Genomic DNA, 15350 nt, shown 5'->3' with positions numbered 1-15350 from the left:
TCAATATGAGAAAGAAAAAGTAGGCAGACAGACATAGCTTATACTATCATGAAAAAGACATTTTTCATTAAATACATTATTCATCAAAAAAAATTTTTTTAACTTTTTTTTACTGTGTGTGTGTGTGTGTATTTGTTGTTGTTTTGAGATAGGGTCTCACTGTCATTCCAGGCTGGACTGCAGTTAGTGCCATCATAGCTCAATGCAGCCTCAAACTCCTGGTTCAAGCGTTCCTCCCACCTCAACCTGAGTAGCTGGGATTACGGACACACGCTACCATGACCGGCTATTTTTTTAAAAAATTTTTGTAGATGTGGAGTCTCACTGTTATCCAGGCTGGTCTCAAACACCTGGACTCAAGTGATTGTCTCACCTTGGCTTCCCAAAGAGCCGGGATTGCCATGCCTGGCAACACTATTTGCTAAAAGATATAAGAAAAAAGTTATGAAAATTCTAGATTCAAATTATGTTTACCTATATTTTCATTTTACATAACATCTCTTAACTCTATTAAGGACATTTAGACAATATTCTTAATTCTGTTAAGGAAATTAGTATCTCTTCCCTCACTCCTATTTTTAAATTGTTATTAATTTATTATTGTTCATAGCATTTATAATATAGTCTATGACCATAATTACCAGAATTGTTTAGTCTTAATATTATATTTGAATGGATTTAGTGCCCACCATGGGCATTTTTATTATGACTTCTCCATTCCTGAGTTCTTTATTTTGATTTATTTCATTTGGCTGAGTTTCTGACAGCTTGTGTTTCTCAAGGTCACATAAGCATTATACGTGAAGTTCTTTCACATTTGGTGATGTCTACCTTTTGCCTTATTGTAGTATTGAAATGACCTCTTGGGTGGGTATGATATCCTCGAACATACTCTTTTTGCCTCAGACCTTTATAGTGTTGCTTCATTGCCTTCTTACTTTGGATGTTGCTATGGAGAAGTCTAAACTCAGGCTGAGTTTTTACTACTTTATAGGTAATTTTTTTGGTCTGGATCTCTGAAGTGTTATTTTTGTAACCAAGAAATTTCTCAGTTTTAGTCATTCACTATCAGTTGTTATGTGGAGCACAGTGTATTCTTTCAGTGCAGATTTAGTTTTTTCATTTCAGGTTTCTGTTCCATGTTGCATCCCCGTCGTTGGGGATAACAGTTATCCTTATGTTGGGTTGTCTTCGTTTTCCATAGTATCTTCCAGTTGCTTTAATCTTTGACTTTCCCCCTGGATGCAATGGGTGGTTTCCTTTTGTTTCCTTGCTTTCTTGTATTCTGTTTGTGTTGTTGCCATGTCTCTTCATCTTGTTGAAGTGTTAGCAGTTCTGTCCAGCAATTTTATTTGCTCTGATAGAGTTATTACCAAATTCTCCCTGCCTGCATTTCCACAGTATTGAAGATTCACTTGTTCTCCCCTCTGAGCTACAATTTAAGGATTTGAATTTTTCTGTTTTACACATTTTTCTACACCCTGAGGACATGGGGGTACAGGTTAGGAGAGTGTATGGTTATGAAAACATTATAAAGCCTCAGTCATTAAAATTTACATATTGATATAGGAAGATCTTCAGGATAAATTTTAAGGGAAGAAAAGGCATAGAAGAATGTGTATAAAATTCTTCCTTTATATAAATTGAAAAAAGAATGTATATAAATATGTCTTTATACATTCACCTACATATTTGCTTTATATACTTTATCTCTGAATGCTAGACAAGGAATTAATAATTGGTTACCTGTGGAAAAGGGACCTGGGTAGTGATGGGATTGGGAGGGAGAATTTTCTCTGTGTATCTTCTTATACTTCTTGAATCTTAAGCAACATGAATGAGCTATGTATTAAATATGTGGGCACTGCTTTCTGTTCTGAGATTTAATTGCCCTGTTGTAGGATTCCTCAACCCTGAAGGAAGTGTCCCTGGTTCCCATAGAGAATTTTGTATCAGTCTCCAACTCAGTGTGGGGCCCGGAAGGCTCAGCATGGATGAGGTGGCTGCTAGTTAGTCACTTCCCCCACTTCACCATTGCTGTTCAGCCTCCAGTTCTGTCACACTCTATCCAGAAATTTGTATTTCTCTCCAAATCTGGCTCATTAATAAACATTCAGGATTTTGTTGATTCACCAGTATTACTTTTGGGGGAAGAGACTGTGCCATAATCTCTTTCTTGTCCTGACTAGCATGTTTTAAAATACATGGCATTAAGTTGTACCTGTTGCTTTTTGGTTGCTGCTGGTAATTTTTGTAGTTGTTGCTGTTGTTGTGATTTAATGTTATTACTTTAGATTCAGTATATTTTGTATTTGGTTAGGGAGATTCTGTGATCTGATTTCTCTTGTTATCATGTTAGCCTACTACACACCTAGGCCATATGGTCTAGCTTGTTGCTTCTAGGCTATAAGCCTCTGCAGCAGGTTACTGGACTGTACGACAGGTGTAGCACAGTGGTATTTGTGTATCTACACATAGAAAAGGCACAGTAAAAGTATGGTATACAAGATTTAAAATGGCACTTACCATGAATGGAGCTTGCAGGACTGGAAGTTGCTCTGGATGAATCATTGAGTGGTGAGGGAATGTGAAGGCCTAGGACATTGCTGTGTACTACTGTAGACTTTATGAACCCTGTACACTTAGGCTTCTAAATTTATAAAATATATTTTTCTTTCTGCAATAATAAATTAACCTTAGCTTATTGTAACCTTCTTACTTCATAAGCTTAATTTTCTTTAACTTTTTTGCTTTTTGTAAAACTCTTAGCTTAAAATACAAATACATTGTATAGCTGTACAGAAATACTTTACATCCTTATTCTATAAGCTTTCTCCTATTTTTAATTTCTTTTTTTACTCTTTAAAACTTTTTTGTTAAAAACTAAGACACACACACACACACACACACACACACACACACACACGCAAGCCTACGTCTACATAGGGACAGGATCATCACTATCACTGTCTTCTGCCTCCACATCGTGTCCCACTGGAAGGTCTTCAGCGGCACTAACACACATGGAGCTGCCATCTCCTATAACAATGCCTTCTTCTGGAATACCTCCTGAAGGACTTGCCTAAATCTGTTTTACACTTAACTTTTTTTTAAGTAAGTAGGACTATACTCTAACAATAAAAATTATAGTATAGTAAATATATAAACCAGTTACATAGTCGTTTATTATCAAATATTATGTACTGTATATAATGTACTGTGCTATATTTTATATGACTTTTATATGACATGCTATATTTTTATATGACTATTTTTATATGACTAGCAGCACACTAGATTTGTTTATACCAGCACCATCAGAAACATATGAGTAATGAGTTGCATTATAATGTTAACAATGGACATTACTAGGTAACAGGAATTTTTCAGCTCCATTATAGTCTTATGGGACCATCATCATATGTGCAGTACGTCGTTATCCGAAATGTCATTGTGTGGTGCGTGACTGTACTCAACTGTCAACCTGGTCTTTGTCAGGTATAGCCAGTCTTCCAACTTCACTAACCTGCCCCATCTGAAGGTTGCACCAGGCAGGGAGGATTTCTAGTGCTGCCCAGCTTTGCAGAGCTCAGTGGTTTGGGGAGTCCTCAGAGCACCCTCATTCTGGGGAAGCAAGCAACCAATTGCCAGATCCCCTTTATACAGCTTTTGCTTCACACACACACACACACACACACACTCCACTATGTTTCTTTTATCTGCCAGTGTTTTTGCTTCAAAAGTTCATTGCCCTTTCAACATAAATTCCCATAACTATTTCTCAAGTTATAACCTTGCCTTGCCAAAGATTTGCACTGCTGACAGAGATATCTTTCTGAAACCAAGTTGTAATCATGCTGTCCTCCTGTTAACAAATGTTTGGTCACCCCTCATCACCTTCAGGAAAAAGTCTTATTTTTGAGAACTACGCTAAAACATATCAGTCATAGCCTGGGAGTGTGAGCTCACCAGGGACACTGTCTTCCCTTTGCATCCCCAGTGTGGAGAGTGGTATCTGGCACAGAGTAGGCGCTCCACAAATATTAACAAATAGTAGATGTCTGGTACATCTTTTTTGAATGAATTTTAGGCTAGTGAGAGTTTACTAGTAAGATTCCAGAATCTCTCTGTCATCTGTAAATAACCAATTTAAGTAGCCAACAACAAAAATATCTGTAGTTTTGGTTTTAACATGCTATGCCATTGTGTTCAAATAAGAAGTAATGGCATGTAAATGCAAAAACAGTGGGATTGACTGCAAGAAGTGCCAGAAAGAAAGAGGATCTATCTGCCAGGCACATGCCTGTAATCCCAGCACTTTGGGATGCTGAGGCGGACAGATCACTTGAGCTTAGGAGTTCGAGACCAGCCTGGGCATCATGGCGAAACCCTGTCTCTGCTAAAAATACAAAAATTAGCTGGGCGTGGTGGCACATGCCTGTAGTCCCTGCTACTTGGGAATCTGAGGCAGAAGAATAGCTTGAACCCAGGAGGTCGAGGCTGCAGTGAGCCATGATTGTGCCACTGTACTCTAGTCTGAGCAACAGAGTGAGACCCTGTCCAATCAAAGAGAGAATCTAGTCTGTCTTGTCTATCTATATTCCACATTCTACAAGGATTTGTGGTAGCTCATACACAAAATATCACACTATAGTATGCTTCAGATCTAGTGTGAAGGTTTCTGGCTACCAAGTTAAAGAGGGTGACAGAGTTATATAATTCTTATTATTGGAAAGGAGCAAACCTTTCTTAACATTGAGCTCTAAAACAAATTTCCTACCTGTATGAGAGGCTTTGAGTGATAGGGTGGACATTATACTGTACACCATTCCTACGGCAAATAAGGTAATATTAATACTGTTTGACAGTCTTTTTTTTTTTTTTTTGAGACGGAGTCTCACTCTGTCACCCTGGCTGGAGTACAGTGGCACGTTTTCGGCTCACTGCAAACTCCGCTCCCGGGTTCAAGAGATCTCCTGCCTCAGCCTCCCGAGTAGCTGGGATTACAGGCGCCTGCCACCACGCCTGGCTAATTTTTGTATTTAGTAGAGACGGGGTTTCACCATGTTGGCCAGGGGCCAGGTTGGTCTCAAACTCCGGACCTCAGGTGATCTGCCCACCTCAGCCTCCCAAAGTGCTGGGATTACAGGCGTGAGCCACTGTGCCTGGCCTTAGTTTCTTATGAAATTCACCTGATAATAATGATAAGCCCAACTTGGTGATGCCAGCTCTGTTCAGAGCTGAGATAATGCCCATCTATGTGGCCATCTGTTCTTTAGCTTAAATTCAGGGATAGAGCTCTTGGCCTTTTGACTGGTCCAGTAGAGCAGGCATTTCGAGATTGTGCTGTCAGGTGAGGGCCTGAACTGCTGTTTGCTGGGTGACTGGTTGAAGTACTTGTCTATGCTACAGAGAAACTAAGTGACAGTTGGTCTGAATGACATGATTTGGGGAAAATTAAGGTGTCTAAGTAGGCGAGTTCACTGGATAGAGAACAGTAGGAGCACCTGCAGGCAAGGCCAGAAACATCTTGACATCTACATCAATTAGAAAGTATTGATCAGCTTTTTGTTCACTACTTATTAAGATTTAAATTTACTGCCAAAGGTGTGCTAAGACAGGCACTTTTGTATATTGCTGGTGGGAGTATAAATTGATAATAAACTTCTTAGAAAGCAATTTGGCAATACATTTCAAGAGCCTTAAAAGCATTCATGCCATTTGACCTAGTACTTCTACTTCCTGGGAAAATGTCCCAAGGAAATAATCCTTTTTTTAAAAAAAGGTCTAAGCCTCGAATTTTGAGTGTTATTTGTAATGCTTCATTACTTCATTTATAGTATCAAGAAATTCGAGGCAATTTAAATGTCCCACAGAAGGAGAATAAACAAACATATTAACTCAAAGGAATATCATGATTTAAGCTAAAATCTTTTGAAGAAGAGAAGGAAAATTCTTAAAATGTTAAATGAGAAAAGCAAAAACTATATAAACAGTAGAAGTTAAACTGGTTTAAAATATGCTTAGAGGAAAAGACTGGTGAGAAATACACTAAATAAATCGTTGTGTGTGTGTGTGGATACTAAAGCATTTTTAAGAAAAACACTGTTGACCAGGTGTGGTGGCTCACTCACACCTGTAATCTCAGCACTTTGGGAGACCGAGGCGGCGGGTGGATGACCTGAGGTCAGTTTCAGATGACCTGAAACTCTGCCTCTAACAAAAATACAAAAATTAGCCAGGCATGGTGGTGCATACCTGTAATCCCAGATACTCAGGAGGCTGAGGCACAAGAATCACTTGAACCTGGGAGGCGGAGGTTGCAGTGAGCCAAGATTGTGCCACTGCATTCCAGCCTGGGCGATAGAACAAGACTGTCTCAAAAAAAGAAAAGAAAAGAAAAACACTGTTAATTTATGTATGGCATTTTTGAAAGGGAGACAAATACAAATTTATATTCCCTAGAGAAGGGTGATTTATAGTGGAGAGGGAATAATTAATAAACCTGTGTTCAGCTGAATTGCAGTTTTTGCCCCTAGACCTTCTAGTTCCATTTGTTTAAAGTTACTCTTAGCGCCTGTAATCCCAGCACTTTGGGAGGCTGAGGCGGGCAGATCATGAGGTTAAGAGATCGAGACCATCCTGACCAACATGGTGAAACCCCGTCTCTACTAAAACCACAAAAATGAACTGGGCATGGTAGCGCGTGCCTATAATCCCAGCCACTCGGGAGGCTAAGGTAGGAGAATCACTTGAACCCAGGAGGCAGGGGTTGCAGTGAGCCGAAATTGCGCCATTGCACTCCAGCCTGGGCGACAGGAGTGAAACTCCATCTAAAAACAACAACAACAACAACAAAAAGTTACTTTAGCTGGGCATGGGGGCTCACGCCTGTAATCTCAGCACTTTGGGAGGCCAAGGCAGGAGAATTGTGTGAGCCTAGGAGTTCGAAACCAGCCTGGGCAACATAGCAAGACGTTGTCTCTACAAAAACTTTTAAAAATTACCTGGGCAGGCCGGGCGCGGTGGCTCACGCCTGTAATCCCAGCACTTTGGGAGGCCAAGGCAGGCGGATCACAAGGTCAGGAGATCGAGACCATCCTGGCCAACATAATGAAACCCCATCTCTACTAAAAATATAAAAATTAGCCGGGCATGGTGGCTTATGCCTGTAACTCCAGCTACTCGGGAGGCGGAGGCAGGAGAACCCCTTGAACCAGGGAGTTGGAGGTTGCAGTGAGCTGAGATCGCCCCACAGCACTCTAGCCTGGCGACAGAGCGAGACTCCGTCTCAAAAAAAAAAAAAAAAAAAAAATTACCTGGCACACCATGTGGTCCCAGCTACTTGGGACGCTGAGGCGAGAGGATGGCCTGATCCCAGGAGTTTGAGGCTGCAGTGACAGATATGATGGCGTCATGTACTCCAGCCTGGGTGACAGAGTGAAATCTGGTCTCTTTTTTTAAAAAAAAGAAATCCTTTAATTCTCAGTTCTTTTCTTTTTACTTTTTGTTTGTTTGTTTGAAATCAAAGAAATCAAAGGCTTCCTCTATATGGGTGCTTTCCTTACAGGTGCCTAGGTAGTTATTGCTTCAACCTCATTAATCCCCCTCTCCCAGCAAAATGAAACTTAACATGTTAATAAGCAAAATATGATTTTCAAAATAGGTCTGTTATAATAGAAATATGGAAGAGTACAATTCTGCCATTTTCCTAAATATTAAACATTATTTTACAAGAATGGCTTAAAACATAAGCCTTGTTTTGCAGTATATGAGCTTTCCATCTTCAATTTTTTTTTTTTTAATTGGTTTCTAGAGGAAATCCACAGCTGCATATTGTCCCATCTAAGTGTGATCTGGCTAAATATATTCACTAAATGTTTGACTGACTAATTAGCTTTGTTAGCTGTATTACACAATTATATAACCAGGTTTTATACTTCATTTATACATTTATTTATGTATTTATTTACTTTTACTCATTTATTCTGAGACAGGACCTCACTCTGTCACCCAGGCTGGAGTGCAGTGGCATGATCACAGCTCACTGCAGCCTCAACCTCCCAAACTCAAGCAATCCTCTTGCCTCAGCCTCCCTAGAACTGGTACTAGAGGCGTACGCTACCATGGTGAGCTAATATGTTTTTTATTTTTAGTAGAGATAAGTTCTCACTATGTTGCACAGGATGGTCTAGAACTCCTGGACTCAAGCAATTCTCCTGCTTCAGCCTCCCAGAGTGTTGGGATTACAGGCGTGAGCCACTGTTTCTGGCCATTTATTTTTTTAGTAACAGCTTTGTTAAGATATAACTCACTGCCAGGTGTGGTGGCTCACGCCTGTAATCCCAGCACTTTGGGAAGCCGAGGCAGGCGGATCAGCTGAGGTCAGGAGTTCAAGACCAGCCTGGCCAATATGGTGAAGCCCTATCTCTACCAAAAATACAAAAACGTAGCCAGCGATGGTGGCACATGCCTGTAGTCCCAGCTACTTGGGAGGCTGAGGCACAAGAATCACTTGAACCTGGGAGGTGGAGGTTGCAGTGAGCTGAGATTGCACCACTGCACTCCAGCCTGGGTGACAGAGTGAGACTCTGTCTCAAAAAATAAATAAATAAAATAATCAAAGATGATTCCAGTGTTATAACTCGAGGACATTGGGAGGATAATTGTGCCAGGGCTTGTAATGAACAAGGTGATAAAAAAAAAAAAAAAGGTTTTAAAGATAGTCTTTTATGTTGTTATGCTTCTTGGCAAAATATTCAAGTAGATAATAAAAGATACCTAACTTAACCATTAGATAGTGTATCAAGTCTGATGTCCATGAGCTTCCAGCACTCATTAGACACAAATAGGATTGATTTCTCATCCTTTGTTTCCTATTTGTTTTGAAACCCGTATTGTAAAATGAGTCTTATTTTAAAGATTAGGTAGTGGTTTTGCTTTCTCCATCTATACAGTAAGTGTAAAAAATACTGTACTTGGTCAGTGGTTTTGAGAGGTTTAAGAAAGGTACCTGGATCCCATGGTTTTATAATACCATTAAAAATATTATTGTTTTTAGGGAGAAAACTTTGTTTTAATGTGGACTGCATTGAAAACTTAGTCTGTGTAGCAATATAGACACCTTTCAGTTGCTCAAGACCGTTTTGACTCTAAACATTTAAGTTGGAATGTTTTAGAAAATATATTATATATCGAAACTTAGTACAGTACATTTATTTATCCATCCCAAAATTTCTTTCAGGAATTGTTCCATCTTCTGTTGTCCTGACTTCTTTCCAGGTGATGTCAAGAGTTTTTCTAATATGGGCAGTAACACATAGCGTCAAAGAGGTAAGTGTTTATATAGACTAAAATAATGTCAACACTAACAAACACTAGTCAACTTTTCTGATTCACATGTTTGTTATGGCTAAAGAGTTCCAGGTCAGAGTTCCAGGTCATGTCAATATAGCTGAGATAAAGCTCACATTCACTGTAGGAACTGGGTTAATAGTGGGAAACCCAGATATGCAGTGTTGTTAAAAAGAAGACTGATTAAATGGTAAAGTCCTGTAATCTGAGTTCTCATGGAGGTTCAGATGGTGTGGATGTGGTCTGCAACTCAGTTATATTTTTCTGATATCTTGTTCGTATCATGTTGCCCGGCCGCTCTCGAACTCCTGAGCTCAAGCAATCTGCCTGCCTCACTCTCCCCAAATTCTAGGATTTCAGGCATGAGCCACCACACCTGACCCAAGTCATCATTTTAAACCTATGCAGTAGTTCCCTCTTATCCAAGGGGAATACATTCCAAAACCCCCACTGGATACCAGAAACCGTGGCTAGCACACAACCCGATTGCTGCTGACCGAAACACGTTTCTGTTTATGCCTTCTACCCGCAAATGTAATGCCTTTTACATATTTACTAAGCATTTATCATGCCCTGTGGCCGCAACTTTTGCAGTTTGAGGTTCACCAGCAAAACTAGCACAAATTTCTTTTTCCTTCACAATTTCACAAATAGATTTGTTCCTACTGTAGGACTTAGCAACTTTAGCATACAGTTTGTTTTGTTTTGTTATTAAGCTGAGAACTTTTACTGTCTCGCTTCAAGGAAGTTCTTTATGGCTCCTCTTTGGCATATCTGAATTGCCAGCATCACTACTCTTGCATTTTGGGGCTGTTTTTAAATAAAATAAGGGTTACTTGAACACAAGCACTGATAACCAAGTTAGCTACTAAGTGATTAATGGGCCAGTAGCATATACAGTGTGGATACACTGGACAAAGGGAAGATTCGTGTCCTAGGTGGGATAGAGTGGTACAACATGAGATTTCATCATGCTGCTGAGAACAGTGTACAACTTAAGAATTAGGAATTGTTTCTTTCAGGAATTTTCCATTTAATATTTTTGGACTGTGGTTGACCAGGTGTAACAGAAGCTACGGAAAGTGAAACTCCAGATAAGCAAGGACTGCGATATTTCTTCCTCTCATACTTTTGTGTAGATACCATTTCCTTTTTATTTTAACCAACAACTCATAATTTTATCTTCCAATAGTCTCCAATGACCTAAAACTTCTTCCTAGTAGTAACTAATTTACATTCTTAAATAATTAATGTACTTTCAGTAATTAAGTGCTAGGTACATGAAGTCAAAGTATTGTTCACTATGAAATATCCAATCACTTTGCCAATATAGTCAAATATTAATTGTCCAGGTGCTAATCCACCAGTTGATAGATTCTTCATGGGCTCTGCTTCCTCCCTTCCACTTAGTGACCACTCCTCGGCTATGAGCACATCTGCCAAAGCAGGTAGACAGGTACGTCAAAAATGCTTTACAACTCAAATCAAGCAATTCTATTAGTCAAGTTGCTGTTAGCAACATTTGCCAGGATTTCCTGTGTAGATCATTGAAACTGGTTGGCTTGCAAAGCTATTAAATGTCTCTGTGGATTATAGGTACATGGACTTGGTGTCATCCTCCATAACCATGCTGCCTGCCAGATGCAAAGGACTTAACATATAACAGACGGTTTCACATACATTATTACATTTGAGCTTTACAGTAATTTGTTATATACTCATTACATTTCCATATTCAAAATTGTTTCTCTACAACCAGAGTGACTCAATTTCTGCTAACATTAACATATCATTTTCTTTACCTGCCAAAAAAAAAAAAGGAAAAGAAAAAGAAAAGGCATATCATTTTCTGAAGTATGTAGTACATTCTTCAGTATATTTTATTGCCTTCCCATCGCCTCTTGGATCCTCTTGTTTTTACATATGCACTGTTGATGAATTGACTTACTCTTTTCACTTGTAATTGGACTTCAGCGTTTCTGCTGTCGTAGGATCATGGTTCTTTTCTCCTCATTCTCTTTTTCTCTGCACAGAACTCCTCATTCATCGTTTTGTTTAGAGCAGTAGGTGCCCTCCATCCCTGCCCTACGTCTTCGACAGCTAACTTGAAAAGCCTGTTGCTGTGGCCCCTCAGAGTCCAGTACTTGCTATATGTCACCTTGAAAAGCCTGTTGCTGTGGCCCCTCAGAGGCCAGTGCTTACTAACTGTCACCTTGAAAAGGCTGTTGCTGTGGCCCCTCAGAGGCCAGTACTTGCTATATGTCACCTTGAAAAGGCTGTTGCTGTGGCCCCTCAGAGGCCAGTGCTTGCTCTCTGTCAACTGTTCCCTGGACCCTTCTCTTGGCCGAATGCTATTTTTCCTGCCTTGGAGTTTCATATTAGCTATAGTTCAATTTGTTCTGTAGAACATCACATATGACTTCTGTTCTTCGATTTCCTGAAGCATCTTAAAAATATCTTTATTTTCCTTAATATTCAACTCTGCTTACTTTCATGGTGGGAACTGTATAATTAATGCATAAGGAAATTGACCTTAGAAATAACTGCTTAATCACATATATCTCACTTTCTTGTAGTAATGTTCAAATTCTTTTCACACTACTATCATTTCTCAGTTTCTTTTTATATCATATTCCCCTCTAAAGTGGACAAGAATTCTTCATTTTAATCACATTACATGTGAATTTGGACTCCTGCTCCACCCCCTCTGCCCTGCGTGTTTCCTTTGCTCATCTCCCTTGTTTTTCTGTACCTGTACATGATGTGCTAGGGTGTAGCCTATATAACCTTTTCAGACTAGACTCTACTTTTTTCACGTGAGGTATATTTCCTTTTAAGAAGCCCTATGGGACATGCATCATTGCTTGTCATTTTAATTCTCTACCCTTTGGAATGCTAGTCACATAAATGTCATCACGTACATTGTGAAACTAAAAAGTGATCAGATGGTTTTCTCTTTGTGTAAGGATCTACCCATCAGCTAGTGTGACACCTTGATCAGCAGGATATTACTGAAAAAATTTGAATCAATACACAGAGGCAAGAAAAGAAAAAAAGAATTGTGATCCGTATGCTCAAATGCTTTTCCTTGACCTAACATAGCAAATACCCCATCCACCTTTTTCCTTTCCAAGAGACCATATAAATGAACAAACAAAAGCTCTGGCGAAACAAGCCAGCTGTGTCCCGCCCCCTTCTGGCTTGCTGCTGGGCTTTGTGACACTTAACTTACCATTCTCACCAACTTTTCAGCAGGATGCTTGCGAAAATCTTGTAATTAGTGTTAAAGAAAGTAACCTCCTTTATATTTTTTACAATAACATTGGTTTTTGTTTGATATGTTATGGTTTGCAGAGGGCTTTATTAAAGTACGTTATGATCATTCTCTCTTAACAACCATGCCTTGAGATAGGTAGCTTGTAGTCTCCATTTAGAGTTTGGAAGCTACAGCAGCAAAGTGACTATTGCACACCCAATAAATGGCAGAGTCAGGATTGGATTCTAAATCCAGGGTCTTTCTGCTGCATCAGAGCTGCCACCTTCTCACCCTTTAAAAACATGATGGTGGCCGGGCACAGTGGCTCACACCTGTGATATCAGCACTTTGGGAGGCTGAGGCAGGAGTTCAACACCAGCTGGGGCAACATAGTGAGACCTCATCTCTACAAAACAAAAAACAAGAACACCTGACGTAAACATAATGTTTTTAACTTTTGTTGTGCTGACTTCTCTCACTCCCCTATGGAGTGGAAATGTCTGTGTGAGATCCATAGGTGCTTTTCCTCCTCAACAGTTCCACCATGCCATATTCACATTAGGATATGATTCTCCTGCTAAATCATCTGTACATCAGATGTACACATCAATTGTGGGCCCTAGGTGCTTATCTGCAACACATTGCTTCTCTGTTTTTTTACGGCTCAAGTGCTCTGAGATGAATCCTTCCAATTAGCCTTTCTCCTTAAAAGTTCTAAGACTCTTTCTCAAACTAGGATGTATGCACTATTTGGACCAGAATCACCCAGAGGGCTTATTAAAAACGCATATTCCAGGACCCACCTTACACTTGATACAGAATGTCTGGGAGTGGGACCAGGGAATCTGAATTTTTTTTAGGCTTCTCAAATAATTTTAAGAATTCCAAGGTTTGAGAAATGATCTAAGATACCTATGTGTTGTGCTGTAATTTTTGTGACCTTCCCTTGATTTAATTTACTTTTCTACTTAGTTTACTTGAAGCCTAACCCAATCTCAGCATCTCTTTTCTAACTCCAAGAGCCATTGTTTCATTCTTGAAGAATGAAAACCTTAGAGTTCCCTTAAACTGCTAAGTAAAGATACTGTGGAATTTCTGGTGCTCTGTCCAAAATCCAGCGTCTTTGCTGATGACTAGGTAAGAGGAAGCTTGAGGAGCCTGCCTTAAGGCAGAGGAAGATCTGAAATCATTGCACTGAAGAAGCAAGACTGACTTTGGTTTGTTTTTAAGAGAGAGGCCCAAGGAATCCAGCTGCCTCACACTGGGGTGGAGTTGCTGGGAAGGGTCTGTAGCAGGCATGTGCTTCATGCTGTGGGCCAGAGCCATCAGGGAGATCTCTTCACAGAGCTGTCAGGGAGATCAGTTCAGAGGCCATTCCCACCTGAGGTAACACAGTGCCGACACATCTTCCTGGAATTCCTCAAAAGTGTCACCTCACCTGGACAGTTTTATTCTTTTCTAGGTAATTAGAACTCAGTATTCTAGAATGTGGAGGCTTAGCACCCAAAATTTAGGTGAAGGGTTGATGAGTTTGGGCTTTAACATTTACCTTGTGACAGGATGAAGCACTTCAACTTGCCGAGTCTTGTTTTTCTCATCTGTAAAATAATAATGCTAATATTTGCCCTGTCTGCTATACTGCCGTTTTTGTGAAGATGAAGTGAGAAGGATATATGAGAACAAGGTGGCAGTTATCGAGAGAGAATTCAAGGTCTCCAGCATGCAGGTTTTCACTGAGCAGCTTCTGAAACCCTTACAAAGCAGCCAGCGGCTTTTGTGCAGAGGAGTGCCACTTCCTTCAGAGAGAGAACACGGTTTTCCTTTCTTCCTCTTTCCCTCTTCCATTCAACTCCTGTAGAAGCCAAAACACCAGATACATAATGTCCTAATGCCCCTGCTTCCGGACCTGTTTTCGTTATTGGGGGTTTTTCCTCCCTGCTGGGTCCTCAAGCTGGGTCACAGTGTGCTCGTGTTCTTCCTGCCTCTGAGGCCACTTCCCTGGTTGGCGTGTCTCCTGTGGCCGCACGCCTTCTGTGTTATCCCTGATAGCTGTGTTGTGGACTTCCCAGCATGCGCCATCCGTGAACATGGTATCATGGTGAGGCAGAAAGGCAGCTTCTTACCCCCATCATTCAGATGAGGAGATGAGATGCTGTGTCAGGGGCACGTCATTTCTTCCTTGGGCCCTGTGCTTGGACCAAAGCTGTGCCATCCTGTCGTCTAGCTCCAGTGCCCTTTCCACAGTGACACTGCAGCTCAGTTAGCAAAGGCCATTGAGTTATATTCAGTATCCTTTGTCCCCACTAAAAGCTGAATGTCTAAAATCCTCCACCCTACTCCATCTATTTGGTTACTTTCTATTTTAAATATTCTTGTAGGTGGATTTACATCACCTTCATTTTAAAATAGCACCTCTCTTAAAGGTAAAAAAAAAAAAAAAAGTCTCCTTATTTGATTGTTAATCAGACACTGTCAAACTTGAGGCAGCTCCTAGACAAATGCAGCAGCACTTAGTGGCATTTCCACTTAAAGACTGTGTTAGTTATCTCATAGCTAGCTGGATCCTTTTGCCGTTACCTATATTTAGCATAGATGGTTTTGGCAAAATCAGAATGTCTATTTTTCTCTCAGTGTTTTTCTGCCTGTCCCTTTCCAACATTTTCCTTGTACTGTGTATGAGGATTTTATTTCAAAATATTGAAAAAATATTTAGATCTTTTAGGTTCAGTGTAGATTCACT

General features: G+C 40.1%; 1 protein-coding gene across 4 annotated transcripts in view; it reads left to right on the top strand.

The window, feature by feature from the left end:
* HACD2 (3-hydroxyacyl-CoA dehydratase 2) overlaps nucleotides 1-15350 on the top strand; it is a 96399-nt gene that overhangs the window by 50579 nt on the left and 30470 nt on the right. For 3 of the 4 annotated variants that reach the window (XM_001168034.8, XM_024355618.3, XM_024355617.3), the window contains one exon: nucleotides 9245-9333. In XM_001168034.8, coding sequence (XP_001168034.1) covers nucleotides 9245-9333 — 89 coding nt within the window. Of the gene's footprint in view, nucleotides 1-8002; nucleotides 8130-9244; nucleotides 9334-15350 lie in introns of those variants that run through there. The other variant, XM_063806190.1, reaches the window with a different exon arrangement.

This window comes from Pan troglodytes, chromosome 2, assembly GCF_028858775.2.
Source record: "Pan troglodytes isolate AG18354 chromosome 2, NHGRI_mPanTro3-v2.0_pri, whole genome shotgun sequence".
NCBI classification, from domain to species: domain Eukaryota; kingdom Metazoa; phylum Chordata; class Mammalia; order Primates; family Hominidae; genus Pan; species Pan troglodytes.
Note: the sequence above shows the minus strand (reverse complement) of the source record. Positions and strands in the feature narration are given on the sequence as shown.